This window comes from Aspergillus lentulus (genome assembly GCF_001445615.1).
Source record: "Aspergillus lentulus DNA, contig: Alt01, strain: IFM 54703, whole genome shotgun sequence".
NCBI classification, from domain to species: Eukaryota; Fungi; Ascomycota; class Eurotiomycetes; order Eurotiales; family Aspergillaceae; genus Aspergillus; species Aspergillus lentulus.
The window spans coordinates 3,024,997-3,046,534 of record NW_028322123.1 but is presented as its reverse complement, the minus strand read 5'-3'; the positions used below and the strand labels follow the sequence as shown (position 1 = coordinate 3,046,534).

Genomic DNA, 21,538 nt, shown 5'->3' with positions numbered 1-21,538 from the left:
GACGTAAGTTGGTGGACACGAGAGATACAAGAGAGTCAAATGTGGGAATCATGAAGAAATCGACAAAGAGCCAGCCGGGTCATTTAAAAATCGAATCTGAGCGCAATACTCGGCAAACTTTGCGATGTCTCCGACTGCGCACCGCTCGTTTCAGCTCGCCCAGCTCGAGCGCCCGTTCCAGGATCGGAACTTCGAAGAATTTCTTCAAGAAAACTCTTCTGGTCTGGCTTCATCGAGGCTACTAGAGCTCGGAACGTGGCCTGGTCCGCTCGAGCAAGCTCCAGTAGATGAGCGGCGGTTTCTCTGTATACCGGGTAGCTCTCGCGTTTTGCGCGCGCGAGAAGAGCGGACATAACCAGGGAGAGCGCCGTGGGCAATTCATTTGCGGCAAAGGTAGCGCTGGTGGCGTAGGCGACTAGCGTACGTGCAATGACTGTCCTTGAGTTCTCGGGGTCGCTTGGAATCTCCTCTTTGCCAAGGGGACAACCGACCAAGAAGGCTATGAGACGGGGAAGGAGATACTTGGCAATGAGGTCATCGGTTGGTGATCTTGGTGTGGAGGTGAGAAGGATTGAGCGGATACAGCCTGCAGCGACATTGGCAAGACCGACGTCCTGAAGACAGTCTAGAAGCTCGTCCAGGACACGAGGGATGGCAGGATCTTGAGGAGGCAGAATGTGGCCCCCGGTTGTTAGCAAAATCGTAATAGCAAGGAGTGTGTTTTTGGCACACGGTAGGGATGACTCGGACTCCCGTCGCTGAGCGATTGTCAGAGTCGTAAGGAAGCGTGTGAGACACCCGCGCAACTGGTGAGAGACGACGGCGAGATCCTGGGGTTCATCTGACGCGGAGCTCTTGGGATGGCTGATGCCATGGATAAAGTGTTTGAACGTCGGAAGAGCCTGAGGCACGACCTCCGCTTGACACAGCCCGGTCGCCAAAATGGTGGTGAAGATGTGCAGAATGCATGCATTAAGGTCATTACGGATGATGGAGGGAAAAATGGAGGCAACTTGGACCAGAGATGAAAGGGCTAACCGAATCAGCGACAAGGAGTCATCCGACGTCACGTTGAATCGGGCCACAGAAGTGTTCTCACGCAGGTTCGGTAGCAGCCCAGCCAGAACAAGGATGATACTTCGCGTGAGCTCGAAAAGCTGTTCAATGTCATCGGAAAGATGGTCGCTGCGTGCATCTCCAGCCTTGGCTGATGGGTGGTCCAGTGAGAGGTTTCGCGCTATTTCGACAATCACCGTCTGGATGGGGGTTCCTTCCGTAAGGGCGAGCCGATCAAAAGTGTCCATAGTCTCGGAAAAGATGGCATCTTGGTAGATAGCATTTCCAGATATGACTGGTCTCAGAATCCTCTTGAGGGCTTGCAGGATATCCAGGCGCTGAGATGGCGTTGTTGACTGGTCAACCAGAGCTTCGAATGCCAAGCCAAAAAGTACGAAGAAGAATGCGACTGGTTCGTCACGGTAGTTGATATCATGTTTCTTATCCGCCGCTTCCCCGTTAAGCATGTTGGCTTTTTCTTCCTCTCGGTCCTTGGGCTCCGTTGTCTTTCCGTCCAGGGCGTCGAAGACGAAATCGATATCCTTCTCGACTAGGCCGGCGATCGCGTCCACTAGGCTCAGCCAGGAATCTTGGTAGAACTACGGTTTTTAGGGTCAGAGTTGTCATGAGCAGGCCTGTTTTGACTGGGCTCACCTTCAAGAGTGTTTCCCGGTTCAAGGCCGCGTACACCTCGTCTAGGTTGGTACTTTGTGGGCCAGTACCCAAGCTGCCTGAGATGTCCGGTTCGAATCTTAGCCGAGCATATTCTTGGAGAGAAGAGAGCCACAGCGGGGTGAGCGTCGCGAGATAAGGTTGAACGACCTCGTTCAGATAATCCTGGTCGATGCTTGCGATTTGTAGCCGTGCCCAAGCGGCGAACAGAGCCATCTTGACCATGACTTTAGCGTTGGAATTGAGACCTTTGAGATCTCCGAACTCCGTCGTGTCAGGATTTTCTAAGGAAAATTAGTATTTTTCAGGAATTCTCAACTGCGCACTTACTCGAGAAGTTTTCAAGCCCGAGAACCAGGACCTTCAGGATCCTGCCCATTCGTTCTACATTTGTCACGATACCGGTTGCGATAAATGTCGCAGAAACGTTGATTGCCTCCGATGCCAATTCTGGAGATGAATCAGCAGCAAAAGCCGGCGTAAGCGCCGATCCGATCTGGGCTTGGTATTGCTCGAGGAGAGACGCCTCTGCAAAATCTGGATCAGGAGTTTTGCCGAACATCTGTTATGCGTCAGTCATATCATCACCCTGTGGAAAAAAGAACGAGAGCCAGTTACCTTGAGAACCTGATCGATAATCTTCAGCCCCCAGACTCTCAGCTCTATGACATTTGCGGTGGACGCTGAGAATGCCATCCGGACAATATCTCCAACCTTGTGCTGGAGGGCAAGTTCAGCAGGAATTGTCTGATCAGGCAAAATAGCCTCCTGGACCGTCGCCAACAGCTGACTCAGACAACTCATCACAAAATTGCGTGTTTGCCATTTCAGCAGCTCCTGACCGGCAACAGTTTCGTTTACGGTCTCCGACTGTCCTGCACCAGCAATTGCAGATGCGAAACCTGCAACCTCGTCGTCTGGCATGTCATTGACAGCCGTCTTAACAGCAGACGTTGGTGGGATGTCGTCCACTTTCACTCGGGTTTTGGTCAACGTATTCTGGCAACGCTGAATCCATTGCTCGGTCTCTGTAAGGGCGGTATGCTGCAGCCAGTCCAGAATCATATTTTTCAGGACCAGGTTATCAGGCGTATCATCATATGCGAGCCAGATCTGCTCTTCCAGATTTGGCGTGGCTGCTCGAAGGACAGAAGTAGCATCTCGCTTCATGAGATTACTCAGTGCGCGAATGGCCACATCCCTCATCAGAGGGTTGCCTGCAGATAATTCATTTTGGAGACGCCTCACAAACCCTGAAAAGTCCACAAATCCCGGCGCGTACAGTGACATGTGATCTAAGCACTTGGAGCTCTCAGTGACCAGAGCCGGATTGTCCTCTAGTTGAAATTGCCGGAGGAGTGTCAGAATCAGGTTTCGTGTTTTTGTGATGTCTTGAAGATCAGGGCCGAGGACATTGATCAGTGAATCGACGCAACGACTTATTACAACCGGAGTAAGGAAGGTCATTTCGATGTTTGATGTTGCCAAGCTTGCAGCCTCTTCATTGTGAGTATCGGCGTTGTATAGCTGAGCAAGCATCCCCAGCGCGCTGGAAACAAACGGTGAAAAAGTCAAGCCTGCGGAATTTGCTACTCTTTCTAAACCCCCAAGGGCCCAGAAGTGAACGACAGGGTGGGGATCATTGCAAAGTGACATTAGGACGCCAACGATTGTCTTGAGGTGCAGGCCAGCTGCCATACCGCCTACTTGTGCGTGAATGCATCCCAAGGCTGCTGCACAGCCCGCGCGTGCATTAGGCTCCCGGTTATCGACAATAGTATCGACCAACCAATTGACCTGTGTAGTCATAAGTGTGTTCTCAGCACTGTCACAGAGTCGTCCAAGTGCTTCAGCACCTATTGTTCGGACAATTGGATCCGCGTCAATGACGAATTTCTACGGTTGTCAGCTAGAGAATAGGTGAACGGAGGTCCTCAGCATGTCTTACCTGCAACAGCTCCTGCAGTACTTTCTCAGTAACAGGATTGAGCCTGCCGGATGCTGAGCTACTGTCCTTGGCAGTGAATTTCAGCGCATGAAGTAATGCTACCGCAATGTTGACGATCATTGCAGCCTTGCGGCCAGGATTGCGCTGAAGACTCTGGGATGACAGGAACGTTGCGATCTGTTCCATAGTACTTTCCTGTACCTTAGGGGCGTACAAGCGAATAGCAACAGCGAATAGTTCAATTGCAGCATTGACGACCCCGGTGGCATGCGGGTCAGCCAAAACACTGTCTCTTTCACTCCTCGAAGAGTATAAAAGAAGAGAATCATGTTCGCTAGCTTGACAGATAGGGAAAGTCAACTGCTATTGTTAGTTGATTGCGCATGCGTACTGGTGGAGGAAAGACTCACTGCGTCGTCAATATCTTGGTCTGCTGAATCGACAGCTGACCAAGCAGGACCATTGTCGTTGTCCTGTTTGCCTGAGAGGGTCGCACGGATATATTGTCTGGCTAGGCCAGTGACACCAAATCCAAAATTATCGCAGAGGTCCCAAAGAGTCTCAAACTGAGCGGTTGCAGCCGCTATCGAACTTTCTAGCGGAGCAGGTTGCGTGTAGTCTGGGTCGGCAAAGGAGGAGATGGAAAGACTCAACAGGGTAGTCTGGGAGATGACATCTGCGTGACTGAGAGGATGAACGTCAATAAGCTTAGAAAAGCACTGCAGAACCCGTCGCCGGACCATTGTGGCCAGATCATGCAATTGCAATGAAGGTTGAAGGCGTTGCGAAAGATCTGCAACAGACTTCTGCCGCGGAAGATCATCGAGAAATTCTACCGTATTTTGTAGCATAGCAGCGATTCTTCTCGCACCATCCGCTGTGATCAATTTACTGTTGAACTCCATGAATACCAACAGGGAACCCAAAGCACATTCCCGTACATGTGCAAGGAAACTCATCTCTAGAGACCCACGTTGACCAATATTTTCCTTTCCAAGATGCTTGGGTAGCGCATTTTTCCAAAGTAACATCAGCTGGGACAGATGAATTTTAACGAAACTTGGTCCAAGGGGCATCAGACCTCCGATCAAAATCCATGCCACCTGCACCTGTGTACTCGCTGCCCGAAGCTCTGATTTGCCGCTAGTCTTCAGCAGATCAGTCGCCTGAGTGAAAACGCGGGAGAAGACATCAACAGAGCCGTAGAGCGGTTGCAGTCGAGAAGTACTCAACATTGCTGACAGTCCGTTGGCGTATCCAACACAGCGCCGGGGCGCCTGCCGGGGCGTAGAAAGCTGCCCAATCTCTCTGCTCAGACTGTTCAAGCAGATGGTCACACATGATATGAGCTGATGTGGGCAAGCAAGAACAAAGTTCCTTAAGCAGTGCGCAGCATGGATTTGAACAGTGTAGCTGGGATGAGGGAGGACTTGGAGCAGTGCCTCGCGACAAGCTTCTGCCATAGAGCCGAATGCAGAACCTAATGACGATATCAATGAAGACAATGCACTCAGAGTGCTGGCAAGTGTGTATTTGCTGGGCTCGCGGCGTTCTTGGAGGACCTGAGGATAGTCCTTAAGAATTTCGTTGATTAACCACTTAGCAGCATTGAGCTGGCTATTCTCGCGCAGAGTTTCCCGTCCAACCGTCTCCTCCAGAATTCCTTTAACAAATCTCCGGGTCATTAGGAGTCGGAATCGGTTATATGTTACTGTTGGATGGTTCAGAAGTTCAAAGAGGAGATGATTCGCAATCTGCCCGTAGCGCTCTTCGACAAGCTTGTCGCCTAGGTTGCGCAGAACATATTTGTAACATGCAGCAACACCGGCTCGTGCGCGATTGGACGTTGTACTTTTCATATATTGAGTGGAAAGTTGGCGAAGAAGATCCGGCAGGAGGAAGTATAAACCAGGCTCTGCCTTTTTGGAAACAGAGGATTCGGAAACTTCAGCCTCATCTTCGTCCTCTCCGGGTCTAGGCGCGGGCTTTTTAGACTGTCTCTTCATCTTCTTAGGCTTGGGAACGGCTGTGACTCGTGCATCTGAGGCGTGCAATTTCACCAAGGCTTGCGCCAGACAAGCCGCAGCAGCGTGTCTGACAGGCGCAACATTGCTGTCAATGACTTTCCAGATCAGAGTCTTCAAATGATCAAAGTCATTCGCATTATCGAAGAAAGGTGTCGTTTTCACCAACTGCTCGAGACAGCGGCACGCGTGGACCTGGACAAAAGTGGACTTGTCACTGGTTGCGGCATTGCGAGCCTGTTTCCAGATATCCCGCGCTGTTGCTTCGTCCACGGGAACTCCAGTGCCCACGACAACCTTGCGCAAGGTCGCAAAAGTTGATCCTCGAAGCCCTGTATGGTTGCTGGAAGACTTCAACAGTTTGAGCAAGCCCGATACCACAATTCCTGATTGCGCAAACACGCTCTCTCCGGCGACCGCGAAGACCTCCCCCAAACAGTGAGCCGCGGCGAACTTCGTTTTGAGCTCCGCCTCATTTTTGCCTGCATTCAGTATACCAAGTAGGTCGGTTACTGTTTCAAAGAGTATCCCCCGATCCCCTTTGCCGAGTATAGCGCCAAAAGAGCGACCAAGGTTGTTGCGGATAACACGAGTGATCGTTGGCGAGGAGAGGGTCAAGATCTTGAATAGTTCCTTCTTCAAGAACTTCTGTTGCGATGATACGCTAGTCGAATCTAGATCCGAGATATATTGTACCAAGTCCGAAGTGAAGGTGAGAAGGTAGAGGTCCTGCTGTTCGGAGGGAAGCGCATGGAGCTTGGTGATGTCCAGCTCCGCACGAGGGGCCGCATTGTCGGGAGGTGTAGCTGTTGTTGCGTTTTCAGAAGAAGACATTGAATCCGGCTGACTCTGTCAGGCATTACCCATTAACCATATAACAAATAACAACAAAGGAAGGCAAATTTTGAAAATTAGTATATGACTGAATCAGCCCCAACTATGTTCCCAGTTGATTGCGTCGTGGTCCCCTTAATCGGGCAGTTGGCCCTATCGCCGGCTGCCGGAAGAATGTCGGTCCGTCTGCGCATGTATACTTGCGCCGTTCCTGAATGGCAAGTTTTATATGATTCTGCAGCTGCAGAAAGTGACACAGTCTGTTTCTCAATGGCATCGATAGTGAGCCAAAGATTGTTATTACAGCAACGTCGCCGGACAGGGCAATCGGTATGCGAGATATGTCGGAGTTTCTCTAGCGGCGCCCCGTTGTTCGCGGGTCACAATCGATGGTCACAGATCAAGCATGACAAGGCGAAGAATGACAAGGCCAAAAGCAGAGAGCGTCAAACAATCGCAAAGGAAATTAGCAGCGCTACGCAGAGTGCGTGTTTGACGCCGAGTTCCCCCGAGGCCAGCGCATGCTAACGGTTTTTCCAGTGTGGGGAGCTGATCCCAAGTTCAACCCCCGACTGACTCTTGCGCTCTCTAATGCAAAACGTGCCGGTATACCGAAGACCGTGATTGAAGCAGCTCTTGCCAGAGGCCAGGGAATAAGTGTAACTGGCGAGGCCCTGGAGTCGGTAACGATTGAAGCTATCTTACCCCATTCTGTTGCGGCGGTTATCGAATGCCAGACCGATCAAAAAGCTCGGGTATTACAAGACCTCCGGTATGCTATTAAGGATGCCGGCGGTACTGTTACTCCGACGACATATCTTTTCGAGAAGAAGGGCAGGATCATATTTGAGAAGAAGGACGGCGTGAATACGGATGATTATTTAGACCAGGTCATCGAGGCGGGAGCCATTGATGTAGCGACGGATGATGAAGGCCGACTTGTGGTCTTCACAGAACCAACAGAAACGAAGAGCGTGGGCGAAATGCTCACAAAAATGACTGGACTCGCTATCGAGGAACTTGACATAATCTGGGATCCGAATAAGGACACTATGGTGGAGTTGAAGGAGGATGAGCAAGTCAGGGAAATTGAGGACATCCTGAGTACTCTACGAGAGGATTCTAGTGTTCAAGATATTTATCTGAACACATCTACGCAATTTTGAAACCCATCGACACATGGACTTGTCATGTATATATAGCGAACGAGTCTCATGAATACCCTGGCAGCTGTAGACATAGAACATAGGACATAGAAAACACCATTACGTCCGATTTACAGATCCTCCTAATACCTTAGGAAATTACTGTATCATATAAATATCAAATCTTTGATCGTCAATCTGGGCCGCTTTGATTGAGATCGACCGCTTTACGGTATTACCAGAGCAAAATCCAATAGAGAGTATCTGAAATCCAACTAAGGCTTCCAAGTGCTCTGAATATTGGACAACACTAACATCATTCCTTACGTAAAGCTTTCATCGTACTGCGCATCAAGTTCCCAATTCCACGGCTTCCTGTGGCGTCTAGCCAGTCAAGCATGCGCACCCTGTACTCCTGCCAAGTCAATTTGATACCACCGTCTTTCTCAAGTGCACTCAGTGCTTTCTGGGTCACGGGTTTCCTCAATCTGGGCTTGCCCTCGGTGATGTTGTTCTCTTCCTCTATGCCAGTGAAGCAACCGGCTGACATGTTGCACAGGGCTACATGGTAACTGAGAGAGAAAATGGAAGATAGGTTGAAGAAAAACGAAGAATCGCGTTTCCTGTCTCGGGATGCCTCGTTCAATTCCCGAGTGTATTGTGTGAGCGCACTCGTCGTAGCGGCTGGTAGGAGACAGCCGAGTGCGTTTGGATCGTCGCCATTGAGCCCTCGATTTCGCCAAACCAGATTGCAGACATCCATGACGTAGCCGTTGAATTGGCCCACCAATTCAGTCGGATACAGCGAATCTGTAGAGTTTGGTACTTGAAGAATTTCGGAAGTCAGAGATGTTTCGAAGGACATTTTGTAGTTGGCAAGAACGGAGCTAATGATAGAGATGCTTGAGAGAATCGGTGTGAAAACGAGAGTGTAGACTGTCGGAGCTAGAGGAATAGTAAGACGGATCTGGCCATTCACGGACGCGTAAGAGAATAGGTCGGCTAGAACGCAGTAGAACTCAAGGACAGACAGGACGGCCGGTTTGCGAGGTTCCTCATTGTCGGTATTGGAACGCACCGAAAGACTCTCTAGTACTGACAATGCCAGCAGTTCCGCATGTGTGATTACGCGCCCCAACGGTTTTGATTCTGCAGAGACTGAAGGTGACGCCCTCAGTTTCACGCCCCATTGCCGAATAAGTGAAGAGTAAAAGTCAAGAATGACTGTCATGGAGAATGGTCCGCTGCCCAGTATGGCAGCCTCTAGAGGAGTCAGAAAGTTGGCTCGTAAAGTACCGAAGTCCTGAATGGGAAGGTACTCAAGAAGACTGAGAACCTCTTCTTTGTTGTCACGGCCATTCCAAGTCGAGAGATATTGTCTTAGAAAAGACTGGACTGACGCAGGAATATCCTGTAACAAACTGCGAGTCAACAGGGGTACATCCATGGGGCGAAGATGGCATACCTGTGTATAGCGCACATAATTCACGATGAGACTCAAGATGTAACCTAGAGATTCTGACGTACCCGGTTCTTCATCTTGAGCATGCTCCAACAGTTCGTCAAAAAAGCTGCTCAGCCAATCATCTAACCGGAGCCTCGCAGACTCCGGTTGAGCCAGATATAGATACTTCTGAGCTATGCTGTCTGCCATTGCGGATATAATCTGGTTTGGAAGCTCAATCCGGTCGAGCTTTTCAACCAAGTGGTCGATGCTCCGCAGTTCTTCTAAAGAGGTGCGGTTGGATGACACCCTCGATGTCTGGAGAACAGGAACGATCACTTCCATTTTTCCTCTCTTCGCTGCTCCACGATGAACTACTTGAAAGCTTGACGACTGTGCCACTTGTACTTGCTCCAAATTTCTGTCTTGAAGAAGCCTTGCGTGACTAGTCCACTCGGGGTCAGGATGCTTGAAGACCAAGGCTCTCCGTCTCAAAGCCCCGAGGTCACCCACGATGATGTCTGGATAATAATTCTTGAAAACATTAAGCAAGCCGATGAGTTCTTTTTCTTCCGCGCCGGCAGCATTGACCAGTTCCATAAGAGCTTGTATCCTAAAGGGCTTGACGTGCTTCCGCCTTGTGATGATCGAAAGCAAATGGCATAACGGCTTGCGGAGACTGATCATATCAAGGTGATTGAACAGCACTGCATAAAGTTTAGTGAGATGCGACCTGTCCTCGCAGAATTCGTAGACGAGTATGAGCCATCGCAGCAGGGAAGCCTGTGTAGCAGGACTCGGCTTGTTCTTGCTGGGACCGAGGGAACAGACGACCTGCGTGACAACCTTGGAAGATATCCTGTCTGTCGGATACAGATTTCTTATCAAGGTAGTAATTGTTCCTTGATCAAGGTAATTATTTCGTGTCAAAATGTGGATCAATCGCTCCAGTGCAGACAGGCTGATGCCGCTTTCATAAGCGTTCGAAGCGATTGTTTTGGCCAGTTGACCAGCATCAGTGTATCGCTTCTTTGAGGGTACATAAGCAACTGCAATCAAGCCTTAGCAAGAAACCCTGCGAAAATCGACAGTACGATAAAAACAGGCAAAACAGACCGGCTTCTAGGTGATCAAGTGCTTCAGCCAGGCTACTCGGCCTGGGCTCTAGGCCAGACGGGCCTGACGACTTGTTAGCGATGGTCATCAACTCGAGGGACCTGGCTTTAACATCTTACTTTGTGGATCGGACGACATCAATTGTAGAATCTCACATGAAGATTGGATTCAATTCAAATACTGCCGCGTTCCCTTCTTCTTGGCAGTATCGCGCTCATTGACGTTCTGTTGTGGTTCTTCGCGTTCCGTCGTCTCTTCGCGCCAATGCGATATTATGCGAGTGCCCTTGTGCCGACACAATCGTCTTCTTGCCAACAAGTAAAAATAATTGAATTTGGAAATCAGTCTGAATTACTTGCAGGTCAATGCAACGATTCGTGACTTTGTATCCTCAACCGTGCATTCCTATGGGTCGCGGGAATTGTGAGCTTAAACCGAATCTGGCGATCAACCATATGGTAGTCTACTGCTCCCAATTTTAAGTCGGTTGTCGAAGTCGAGAAACAAGAACTATGTCTCATTTGTTTGTCCTCACAAGTGGGCTACTCTTCACTAACGCGGATTCTATGGTTATTGGGACTGAGAAATTAAAAGATACCGTTGATGAAGGTTAAAACTCATGAAAAAAAAATGTAGATTTTGCTCATGGCAAATTATATCTAAGCTTTCATTCAGAAGTTATGGTATATAGCTCCTCCCGGATCACACAGAAGAAAGGCATTCCGAGTCATTCTTACTTCCTCTTCCGTGTCGACTTCTCAGCATTGTCCCTTCCAGACGCTTCAGACACCGCTTCCAACTTCTTCTCGGATTCGGCTGCTGCCGGCTCCTCTGCCTCCTCATCGCTGTCGCCTCCCTGTCCAAATTCATTGACCCGCTTGTAATCAACCTTGTACTTATAGCTCTGGTAGAGCCAGATGAAGAAAATCACATCATCTCGGAGAGTGGCAAGCCGGTGAAGCCATGGCATCTTGACGGTAAATGCGAACAGATCATCGATGAAGGTGTTGAGAAATTTGTACGTCAAGGCCTTGCCAGGCATATGAGCAACAGACTGTTGACAATATTAGCTTCATTACAGGGGTATGAATCGAGGGGCACCAACCTTCAGACGGTAGTTGATATAGAGACTGGGGACCATCATCAAAAAGCCATATGCGTAAACGCTGCCCACAAGTGTTTCGATAATGTAGGAGTACCACGACTTGTGTGTGTTGTAGATCAAGCTGTAGGCTGCATAGGCACCAAGGAGAGGCACAGCAATGATATAGAGCCAGCGGAATGCAATTTCATCATACTCCTTGGTCTTCTTCTCAGTTTCCGAAAGCTTGTGCTTATCCTCGAATACCACAACGTAAGGAAGGAAAGAGTAGAAAGACCCCGCTGGCGGCGCACGCAGACGCACATTCACTGTCTTGGTGATCTTCCACGCCTCCAGTAAGATACCGAAACCTTGACTGGCAAGGATCATCCAGGAGGTGTTTTCACTGTTATCCATCAAGTACAGGAAGATGATCGTTTGCATGAATACGTTAGCCAAAATAGTGCGGACTGAGGTCCCAACAACGTCCTTCTTCTTGCGCCAGTGAGACTAGAGAGCCGTTAGATCGACTGGATACTGTGGTCAAGTGAAAGGAGCAACCTACAATGTCGTTCTTGAACGCCAAAGTTTCAAAGATCATGTGCAGAATCGTGACCACACCAGTTGTACCAAGCAACCAAATGTTCGTGTTAAGGAGGACTTCCTTAACCATCTCAAACTCAGAGCCATCGCCGCCGCCAGGCACGGAGCCTCCAAATGCGGCTTGCCGGGCGCTAGCCTTTGCATTCTCGTCCACACTTGCCATCATGCTAAACTTCCAGTTGGACAGATTGTTCAGAGTGATCCGCAAGGGCATCGTCTTCACGGTAGAGTTGAGCTCGGTCATGTGGCTTCGGAGTTGCCAGAAAGTATTCAAGAACACAATAGGATAGTACCACCCGTTCTGACCAGAGGCATCTCTTGCGCCCGTGGCTTCGAGTTGCATGTGCTGCCGAATAGCAGGGTGTACTTGGCGGTATTTCTGAACTCCGGAATCAGGAATCAGCGATATCGTGAAATTGGGGTGGTAGTATGAGGCAATGGAGACATCCGGGATGCTGTTGTCTTCTTCCTCCTCCTCGGCATCGTCTGAGCTGGCAAGCAAGTTCTTGAGCTTCTTGACCTTTTTCTTGGGAAGATAATGGTTCAGTGGGCGGAAGAAGTGCACAGCATTATCTGTGTTATAATCCTTAGCGGTTGGGTCGAGTTGGTGTCCAGTGAGCGCAACATAGAAATGCGCCCAAAGCGTTCCATTTTGCTGGACTTCCTTGGGAATCTCGATGGTAGTCGCGATTTCCCTGGTGTCACTGTAATTCCCGATCGTGAAGTTCTTTTCACTCACTACAAGAGAATCCGGCGGGAGCGAGCTGAGAGAAGGAAGGACAATGGAAGGCGAGACGTAGATGCTGATATCAACGGCGCTGCTTGGGGGCCAAATTGGAGCAACTGTATCGGGGATAGGACTGTAGTCGGCGATTTCGCTGCGAGGCGGACGAGCTTGGAAGGAGGTCAATTCGCCAGGCTTCGCTCCGGATCCAGCATTCTGTGACTTGTTTCCGAAAAATTGACTGATCAGAAACTGCACCAGCATGAAAATGGCGAGACCCTGAAGAGCACCCTTCAGGCCGGACTAGAAGGACACGAGTGCATGTCAGCTTATCAATGCTTGCGGGCACTGGTACAAATGAATACGTACGCCGCCAGACTCCTGCTCTTCCCTGCGCTGTCTCTGTTCTGGCATCGTGCTCTGCTGACTAGAGATTGACGATGACAAAAAAGAGCGATAGTCTCAAAAAGGAGGGAGGGGGGAAGAAAAGGTAGAGCCAGTACACGGACAGCCGACGGTCGAGAACCGAGCTCGGTCCACCTTGGCGGGCCTTAGGCCATGATTAGTAGCGGTTCTCGCTCGGCGGCGACCATGGTCAATGATGTCGTCTCCGGACTTCATTCTATGCAATCAATATTGTGATTAATCTCCTCTTGCTTATACTGCGGTAGATTTCACGCCAATCTACACTGGCGGCACTCCTATCCAGTCGCGGCTTCTAGGACCGACCGTCCGCGATGGGCTTGTCTGGCGCCTGAACTATCGGCTGCGACCTAATGACGGACAATCAACCCTCCCCCGATTACTCCCGCCCACAGTTTCCTGCCCATAGCGAACCGCGAGTATGGATTCTCACAGCAGGAGACTCGCCCATTGGGATATCGGTTACGCGCCAGATTCTTAAGCACGGAGACTATGCGTTAGTGGGACTGGCACATACATCCTTGGACCGGGACGAATGCCGTCGCGAGGTGTTCGGGGACTTCCTGGCTGAAGTTGAGAGCCACCGTGACGAAGGATGGGTGCAACGCTTCAAGACAGTCCCTTTGGATATCAGGTGCGGACATTTTTGACTCCAAATTTACTGATCAGAGCTCACCTTCCACATGTAGGATGATAGGGCAATGTCAAGCCTTGGTCGCCGAGGCAGTCGCAGCATTCGGCAAGGTAGACATCCTACTTTGCTGTACTAGCCAGAGTAAGGAATCTATTCTACTGTTTTCCGAGTTCTGGTTTATGTGCTGACACGCCAGAAGCTCTTGTCGGCGCGGTAGAAGAGCTTGCGGCTTCTCAGCAAACCTTGAACTTGGTCAAGGACCAGTTTGAAACCAATTACTTCGGTCCTCTGAACATCATCAAAGCAACGCTGCCTCACATGAGGAAGCAAAAATCCGGTCATATTATGATTCTTTCTAGCATTAGTATGATATCCCTTGCCCCTATTGCTCCTATGCGACTCTAATCTGGAGTAGCTGCCCACATCGGTACACCCGGCCTTGGGATGTACTCCGCCGCTGGCTGGGCCCTGGAGGGATTTTGCGATGTAAGTTGTTGGCAGAATGCACATTTCCTATACATTAGCTAAGAAGTCTCATTATTTAGAGCCTTGCATACGAAATCGCTCCATTCAACGTGAAGCTCACAATCTTCCAATGCAGCATCGAAATAGGTATCCTGACAAATTTGATTACCAGTGTGCCTCCCATAGTTCCAGAGTACTCGCCAGCCGTCAATCATGCCCCTTTGTTTCGTGGTATATTGAACAGACTGGTTCCTCGTCTACCCCACCAACAGACTCAGGGCACGGAGAACGGCTCCCAAAACTCAAATCAAGTCAGCTCTGCTGAAGAAGGGCCCTTTTCCGCCCCCAGAGTTTTCTCCATGTATCCACCCCTAAGTTCCGCACATATGGAAGTCTTGGTTGAAGAGACTGTGTACGCTATCACAGCCATCGCTGGTCATGAGAACCCGCCTTCACGTCACATAGTGGGACAGGAAGGTGTTGCAAGCGTCAAAGAGAAGCTCAAAACCGTCAGCGAAGAAATGGAGGATTTCATCCAAGCAAGCTTCGCCGTCGATTACGCTGCCGATGGTGGTCCCGGTCCGTCCAAGGAAGATAATATGGTCCTGGGGGCAAACCACAATGAAACAGTTTGACGTTTGAATCGCGGACTCGCAAATCTTGCTAAAGCGCTTTCTTCGAGACTCCAACTGCTATTCCATTCGGTAAAAAGTAGCTCTTAAGGGCTCCACGTAAGATTGAAGAAGAGAACACCTGGCCGAGGACAATTATGAGGAAATGACCGTTAATGCTCGCGTTTCAACTCGTAGCCAGCACAAATCTCTCCCAGATACATTGAAGAAAAGATTTTATATCCCTCTAAGGTACCAAGCCTGTCTGACTTCCCATAAACTCCCCATGTCCTGGTTGTTTCGGTAAGATCGAAATTCCTTCCAAGCATTCCCGTTAGGAACGTCCTTGATACGCCCATCGACTTCCAGGATTTTCAGAGCGAGGGCGTTTGGACCCCCGATATTCTCTAAAATGATTTCCGAGGTCTGATCCGAATCACCGGCCACGTTGGTTGAGGATGACTCCTCGTCCTTCGCTAGACCAGAAGTGACGTTACCTTGGAGGACTTCAGTTGCTGCTGCGGCAGCACTTTCTGCTTCTGTGCTGTTAGTTGAGACAACGTCGAGTGTCCCTGTAGGTAAGAATGAATCCGCCTCTGCTCGAGGATTGGTGACCTCCACTGCCAAGCTTTTAGGATTGGCTACAAGGACAACATCGTCATCTGGCTCACAATTCTGCGAGTCATCCTCAGAAGATATAGGTTCCTGTTGACGCTTTTTGCGACTATCGTGCTCGACTTCAGATTTCCGCTTTCTGGAGGATCCGGACTTTCTTGTGTTATCCGTGTCCCCCTGTGCTTCTTCGTTTTCCTTTGCAGCTCCGTTCGCGGAGACCTCGGTTTTGGGAATCTCGTCCTTGGTCTCAGGACTTGCCGTAGAATGCTGCCGGACTGGAGTTTGACTGGCAGGCAGGAAGACCCGTTGGCCTGAAGGGATCGCAAAAGTCAATCGCTTCCCTTTAATCTTCAGAAGCTAGCCATGAGTATCGGTTAGCTCAGAGGGTATTTAGCAAACGAGAGAAGAGCGCATGCACTTACTTTTGCCTCCTTTTCGACTAAGATCTTATCTCGCCCTTTGCCAGCAAAGGTTCGCGAATACTTCCAGACATCGCCTTCGCGCACGACTCCATGCTCAATGAGCGTAGTCAACTTCACTTGGGAACTCTGTCCAGCGGCAAGAGTTTTGTCCATTTTCTGCTTTTGGCCCCAAAACTCTTCAAATTCCTCCTCTTTAAATCGATCAAATTTCCCCTTTTCCCTTTCGCGCACAGCCTCATGAGCTTGGCGTTGCCATTCAGGGTCATAACGGCCATGTTGGAGATCTAGCTGAAACAGACGAATGCTATCTCGCCAGAAGTTCGAATAGCGCAGGAAAGACTCAGGTAAAGGGGGTATCTTCGCTTCCGGATCGTCGGACGTGGACTCGCGGTTTGGGTGTAAACTCTCAGGAAGAAGACTCAGGATCTCCTCTTTCTCGCTTTCTTCAAGGCAGTCCCATGCCTCGGGCCGCGCGAGGAGTTTCTAGATCAGAACAACCTCAATCAGCTTTCCGGTCACGTTCTCCGGTCACGTTCTCCGGTCACGTTCTCCGGTCACGTTCTCCGGCAGCGCACATAATCCTCTCAGGCACGACATACCACAAGGTCTATATCAATCAGTTGCGAAGTGGTACTGGTCATCAACTTTTCCTCCTCCCACCGATCCTTTGCCGTTCTCCGGGGATTTCGCTTCGGTTTGGTGTTTGTAGACATTGCGGAGCCGGACGCGCCAGCGTCATCGATGCCTGCTACATCAGCAGAGCGCGTCGAGCGGGTTCTGAATCATGATCGTTAGAAGTCTGCACTTAGGAACCACGTAAAAGATACGAGCCGCGAAGGGAAGCATATATCTCAGCTTTCGCAGTCCGCTATGTGTTACTAGATGGCATCACTTACGTCTTCGGTTGTTTCCGCGTACTGCCGCTCTCGACCGCCTTGCGCTTGCGGGCCATTGTTGAGGACAACACCAAGGGGATCACGGTGTTAATGTGTTCTGACAGCTGTCTTCTGAAGGTCTGCGCACACTTTAGACGGTAGATAAGGTTGCAGTTGCTCTCATAATGGTCAAATCAACTCAGATTGCAAGGCTAGATGGTAAGATACAGCACACTGTAGTGTTGAAACGGAGCAGTCACTGACGTTAAGAGGAAGGCCTAATGCTAGCAGCGTCGGTGGATGATGAACAAGTGAGTTTGACGACTCATTCACTGCATCTTCCTAAGAGAAGAGCTAACCGAATCTCTATCCAGGCAGAAGCGGAGCTTTCCGAGATTAAGTCTCAAGCCAAAATGATATTTCGCCGGTTGAGCCGCAATTCTGCACCACAAGCCAGTATTGAATGCGGCCAGTATAATTTACAGTACGCACGGTCTTCATATGCAGAACCCATAGAAACCTAACTTATTCCGAATTTAGCTATCTCATCAAAGACGACATCTGCTTTCTGTGTATTTGCGACCGTTCGTACCCCCGGAAGCTTGCCTTCACCTATCTCGAGGACCTAGCAACGGAATTCACCACCACATACTCCCCGTCACAATATCATTCTCCGACTCTGCGACCATATGCTTTTGTGGAGTTCGACACTTTCATTCAACGCACCAAGAAGATTTATCAGGATAGCCGTGCATCGCAAAACCTCGACCGGTTAAATGACGAGCTTCGTGATGTGACCAAGGTAATGACCAAGAATATCGAGGACCTTTTGTATAGAGGTGATAGTTTGGAACGCATGGGCGAGCTATCGGGGCGTCTGCGGGAGGACAGTAAGAGGTATAAGAAAGCCGCAGTTCGCATCAACTGGGAGCTATTGATCAAGCAGGTAAGTTGTCTCGACACCCAACCACAGGAAGATTTCCGGAAATGCCCTTCTAACTTATCATAGTATGGGCCATTTGCGGGTGTTGGCTTCCTCCTGCTCTTCCTAATCTGGCTTCGGTTCTTCTGATCTGTTTCCTCTCCCGAGCGCTTAGGGTGTTTAAACCCCCTGTCTTCAATGTACCTTAATGTTTCCTCATGGATGCAGGACATCCTGCCACTCATACTTGGCCTCCTCAGTTTGATAAACACATAATCTCCAAGCCAAAGCCTCACACTTGCTATTGCAAGACACAGAGAAGCAGGTACTTCACTGCTGGCGGCAACCAGAAGAGAGTCTGCATATGAAGGATGAGACGAAGTCATGTAGACGGTTTGCGAAGGCGCTGTGACCAGCTGGGTCAAAGGTTATAATTCGTCCTCTTCTTCGTCAAAATCATCCTCTTCACCCATATCATAGAGAATGCGTCCGCCTTCTCCGGGACCGTCACCTTGCTGCGCATCAAAGTAAGGCAACACAACTCCTTCTCTCTCCCTTCTTTGCCGTTCAGTGAGACGTAACTCAAAAGTCGACTCTGGTTCGCTGCTCTCCATTCCAATGTCTGGCTCCATCGGTGGGCGATACAGCGGGTGATCGTCCAGTAGAATTACAATTTCCTTTGCGTAATTGGATGGATAGCGCGCTGCTGGTGGTAGTACATACCACTCCAAAACGCCGCGTCCACTTTTACGGCGATGCTCCATTTCTAACACGATACCTTCCACGGATTCTTTTCCTGTTGGTTTGTCCAGTCGGCCGAGAAGGACTCCATTCAGCTCTTCTTCGAGTCCAAAGACAGGCGCTGCCAGACTGCGATCACGGGCAGCTTTCTGGGCAAGTATGTGTGAGAAAGAGTGCAGCTTGATGACGGTCGTTGCGAGATAGCTAAGCACAGAAAACGAGGATGGAGAGTAGGGTGTTCCACATAAGGGGGTCGGGACGTCCTGGTGGAAGGTCACGATAAGTGAGGTCTCAACTTTGGCAAGAGATGACCCGGGAGGTGCAATGAACGAGCCGAGAAAAGCTGGCAAATGAAACTGGGAATCGGTCTTTTTAGAGCGCAAGAGTGGATTGATAGAATCAATGAGAATTAATCGACCTATAACCAGGGGGCAAAGACGTAAGCATAATCGGGCAGAAATCGGTCCGAATATTTCACTCACGGCGCGAGGGAACATTAGAAGCAGGCTGGTAAGCAGCGCCTACTTCCTTTACAATTTCCGAAGGATGCTTCTTCCGAGCTGAGATGAATGCATCAACACCTTCGAAAGACCTCAATGTCTCGAAAGCTACGAGCGTTACGTGAACTTTTGAAAGCTTCCCAGGGGCCGTTAGCACGATAAATCAGCATAAAAATAGATCATGATAGCAATGATCATAGCCGGCATGCATGATCAAAATGTAGCTTTTGCTCATGGGTTAAATTACTCACTCTTGCACGTCGAATATACTCGTGAATCAATGGCGTTGCTGGTTGTTCTAGAGAGTCCAACAACAATGTGAGTGGGGAAGCTGTGTCTCTGAGGCTTAGAAGTTTCGAGATTAGAAGTAGATTATGTGTCTGACGATGAGATAAATTTGAAGGAGCCATTTTGTAGGCTACAAACGTCGTGCGAGCCTTTGTCGACGATGAAAAGGTTCGCGGCGCGGGGTCTGTTTCGAGGGATCGGAGAAATTATTGAATCACCGACACCAGAATATTCTTGGGCAGTTCTTTGCGACTACTACTTTTCGCAGTTAGACTGAGGCTCAGCGGGACGGGCCGTCAGGCTGCATCGAATTCGCAGATTACTGGGCACCTGACTGCCTGAGGCACCAAAGCGAGTTAGTCCTTCATCTCTCACTAGAGAAAGGCGCAAGGTACCCTTGTAGTCAGATAAGGTATAGAAGAATGAGGATTTTCTAGTATTTAACCTGGGGGTTGCCGATTAAGAACTAAGAAATCCTGAAAGCTACTTTTGAATACTTGGCTGAGATTCTCTGGAGGCTACCTCACTACAGGTACGGCATTCTCACACATCCGTCCCTCTATTCAGTCTGATGTGCTCCTAGACTTTCGCTCCTCATCATTCAAGCGGTATTTGGTATATTGCACGGATATGTGAGACCTTAGGTATTAGAAGATGTATGTGGGCCTTCGATGTCTCTCTGAGCTTCCGCCAATTATTATCAAATCAACGGAGGACATAGTCTCGCTTTCATAAAAAACCAGGATATGGGGCTATCCTTATCTGATGAAAGTGCGCTTCAGCGCTGGAAGTTCGGATTCAGCTCAGCGATAGTTTGAGATAGCCACCAAACTATTGAAGACCACAGTATCCATTTATGTCGTTGTTTTCTGCTGTGTCTGGTTTGTAACGGATGACATATAAAAAAAAATGATGGTAATCAGTTTGACGATCCCATGAATATGCTATTTTTGGGAAAGGAGTCAATATGTCGAAAATAGAACTGCAAAAAGGAGCTACTGCTCGTGAAACCGGAAGAAATCAGCAGCGTAGACGAAAGCTAGCTACACCGTGCTTAAAGACACTGAGCCCTTCAGTATCACTGTCCTCATCTTCTTTTAAGGTTGGTCTTGAAAGATGACGAGAAAACGGATGCGACTGAAGATTGTAAAAGATTGTTGAAAGTCGACGGGTTGAATTGGCTTAGTGGCGCATCGGGTAGAAATCGGCAACCGTATTAACTTCGCGTTCTCCGTTTCGACTGCACCAAATATTGTTTCAGCAAAAGAACACGGCAAACCCCATTTTTCGACGAATTGATACCCCTTTTTTTTAGACAAGCCATGAGTCTTCCGTGATTTCTATAATAATACCCTCACCAGTCGCCGAATATCGCCTTACTCTCGAGCGTCGAAAGAAGCACGCCTCCCTTATCGACCATTACGATCACGATCTCCGCAACAGCGCGGAGTTGAAAAATGGCAGAGCCCCCCGCGAAAAGAGCAAGACGGGTCGATAGCTCGACAATGTGGGACTTAGACGAACGGAAAACGCGCTCCCCTGAGCCGGACTCAGATATTGGCAGAAGCCCTCGGCGTGACGCACATCAGAAGGACGATCGGCGGCGTGACGGGCCCCGTGATGACAGAAGATATCGTTCACGCTCAAGAGATCGGGTTGAAAGGCGCAGAGAAAGGAGCAGGTCTCGAGATCGGCGTGACCGGGACCGGGACCGGGACCGCGATCGCGATAGGACAGATCAAGATAGAGATGGTCGGGGAGCAAGGGACCGAGATATAAGCGCGACCAGAGAAAGACATTCCGATCGACGAGGTATGCTGTATCCTACTAATGAATTTGAGTTACTCATACCTAATGCTCTCCAAGGATATCGAGACAGATACCGCGACCGCTCCCGCTCACCTAATCGGAATGGGAATAGGAACAGGACTAGAACTCCGCCACCTCGAGGGCCTAAGGGAGATCGCAGAGACGATCGCAAAGATAATCGTCCGTATGGCAATGGTGTCCCACATTCACCGTCACGACGAGACAAGGACGAGATGGAGTTGGACCCCGCAGTACCGATCGAAGAAGATGAAATGGAGGCGCTGATGCGCAAGACCGTAGGTTTTACAAGGTTCAGGAGCACGAAGAATACCAAAGTGCCTGGGAACGACGTCTACGGTGTACGGAAAGAGAAGAAGACTGTGTACAGACAGTACATGAACCGTGTAGGCGGATTCAACAGGCCCCTCAGTCCTTGATGCAAAGCGACACTGCGACTTTGTGATACAATGATCGCTAAGAACCTTTTACTTCCATTGTTTCTTCTCCTCAATCTTCTTCATCTGGGCAGTTTCTTCAGTTTTATTTGTTATCCATTCTGCGCATTTACCGGAGTAGGTTCTGTTAT

General features: G+C 49.6%; 9 protein-coding genes across 9 annotated transcripts; 4 read left to right on the top strand and 5 right to left on the bottom strand.

The window, feature by feature from the left end:
- Window positions 1-83: 83 nt before the first annotated feature.
- Window positions 84-6,534, bottom strand: ALT_0943 (AP-1 complex accessory protein LAA1; the record flags this gene model as incomplete). The annotated part of the gene is made up of 6 exons (XM_033558726.2): window positions 84-1,655; window positions 1,711-2,012; window positions 2,059-2,290; window positions 2,347-3,624; window positions 3,677-4,036; window positions 4,087-6,534. The coding sequence occupies 6 exons, from the start codon at window positions 6,532-6,534 to the stop codon at window positions 84-86; spliced, it is 6,192 nt and encodes a 2,063-aa protein (XP_033414617.2).
- Window positions 6,535-6,804: 270 nt separating this feature from the next.
- ALT_0942 (post-initiation translation factor DPC29) lies at window positions 6,805-7,700 on the top strand (the record flags this gene model as incomplete). Its single annotated transcript, XM_089599065.1, has 3 exons — window positions 6,805-6,864; window positions 6,934-7,018; window positions 7,075-7,700. The coding sequence occupies 3 exons, from the start codon at window positions 6,805-6,807 to the stop codon at window positions 7,698-7,700; spliced, it is 771 nt and encodes a 256-aa protein (XP_089456729.1).
- Window positions 7,701-7,995: 295 nt separating this feature from the next.
- Window positions 7,996-10,377, bottom strand: ALT_0941 (Mis6 domain protein; the record flags this gene model as incomplete). Its single annotated transcript, XM_033558728.2, has 4 exons — window positions 7,996-9,090; window positions 9,145-10,172; window positions 10,240-10,302; window positions 10,359-10,377. The coding sequence occupies 4 exons, from the start codon at window positions 10,375-10,377 to the stop codon at window positions 7,996-7,998; spliced, it is 2,205 nt and encodes a 734-aa protein (XP_033414619.2).
- Window positions 10,378-10,972: 595 nt separating this feature from the next.
- ALT_0940 (CLPTM1 family protein) lies at window positions 10,973-13,061 on the bottom strand (the record flags this gene model as incomplete). The annotated part of the gene is made up of 4 exons (XM_033558729.2): window positions 10,973-11,293; window positions 11,345-11,830; window positions 11,886-12,950; window positions 13,017-13,061. 4 exons carry the CDS (start codon window positions 13,059-13,061, stop codon window positions 10,973-10,975), a joined length of 1,917 nt encoding a protein of 638 aa, XP_033414620.2.
- A 362-nt stretch (window positions 13,062-13,423) lies between these two features.
- Window positions 13,424-14,804, top strand: ALT_0939 (short chain dehydrogenase/reductase family protein; the record flags this gene model as incomplete). The annotated part of the gene is made up of 5 exons (XM_089599064.1): window positions 13,424-13,704; window positions 13,760-13,845; window positions 13,901-14,068; window positions 14,120-14,190; window positions 14,250-14,804. 5 exons carry the CDS (start codon window positions 13,424-13,426, stop codon window positions 14,802-14,804), a joined length of 1,161 nt encoding a protein of 386 aa, XP_089456728.1.
- A 213-nt stretch (window positions 14,805-15,017) lies between these two features.
- On the bottom strand, window positions 15,018-16,769 carry ALT_0938 (uncharacterized protein; the record flags this gene model as incomplete). The annotated part of the gene is made up of 4 exons (XM_033558731.1): window positions 15,018-15,752; window positions 15,818-16,300; window positions 16,417-16,594; window positions 16,714-16,769. The coding sequence occupies 4 exons, from the start codon at window positions 16,767-16,769 to the stop codon at window positions 15,018-15,020; spliced, it is 1,452 nt and encodes a 483-aa protein (XP_033414622.1).
- Window positions 16,770-16,877: 108 nt separating this feature from the next.
- ALT_0937 (SNAP receptor SEC22) lies at window positions 16,878-17,764 on the top strand (the record flags this gene model as incomplete). The annotated part of the gene is made up of 5 exons (XM_033558732.1): window positions 16,878-16,911; window positions 16,969-17,003; window positions 17,067-17,176; window positions 17,233-17,638; window positions 17,702-17,764. The coding sequence occupies 5 exons, from the start codon at window positions 16,878-16,880 to the stop codon at window positions 17,762-17,764; spliced, it is 648 nt and encodes a 215-aa protein (XP_033414623.1).
- A 278-nt stretch (window positions 17,765-18,042) lies between these two features.
- On the bottom strand, window positions 18,043-19,265 carry ALT_0936 (Elongator subunit IKI1; the record flags this gene model as incomplete). The annotated part of the gene is made up of 3 exons (XM_033558733.2): window positions 18,043-18,773; window positions 18,838-18,991; window positions 19,107-19,265. The coding sequence occupies 3 exons, from the start codon at window positions 19,263-19,265 to the stop codon at window positions 18,043-18,045; spliced, it is 1,044 nt and encodes a 347-aa protein (XP_033414624.2).
- Window positions 19,266-20,600: 1,335 nt separating this feature from the next.
- On the top strand, window positions 20,601-21,389 carry ALT_0935 (SNUT3/LISCH7 family protein; the record flags this gene model as incomplete). The annotated part of the gene is made up of 2 exons (XM_033558734.2): window positions 20,601-20,955; window positions 21,010-21,389. The coding sequence occupies 2 exons, from the start codon at window positions 20,601-20,603 to the stop codon at window positions 21,387-21,389; spliced, it is 735 nt and encodes a 244-aa protein (XP_033414625.2).
- Between the last annotated feature and the right edge of the window lie 149 nt (window positions 21,390-21,538).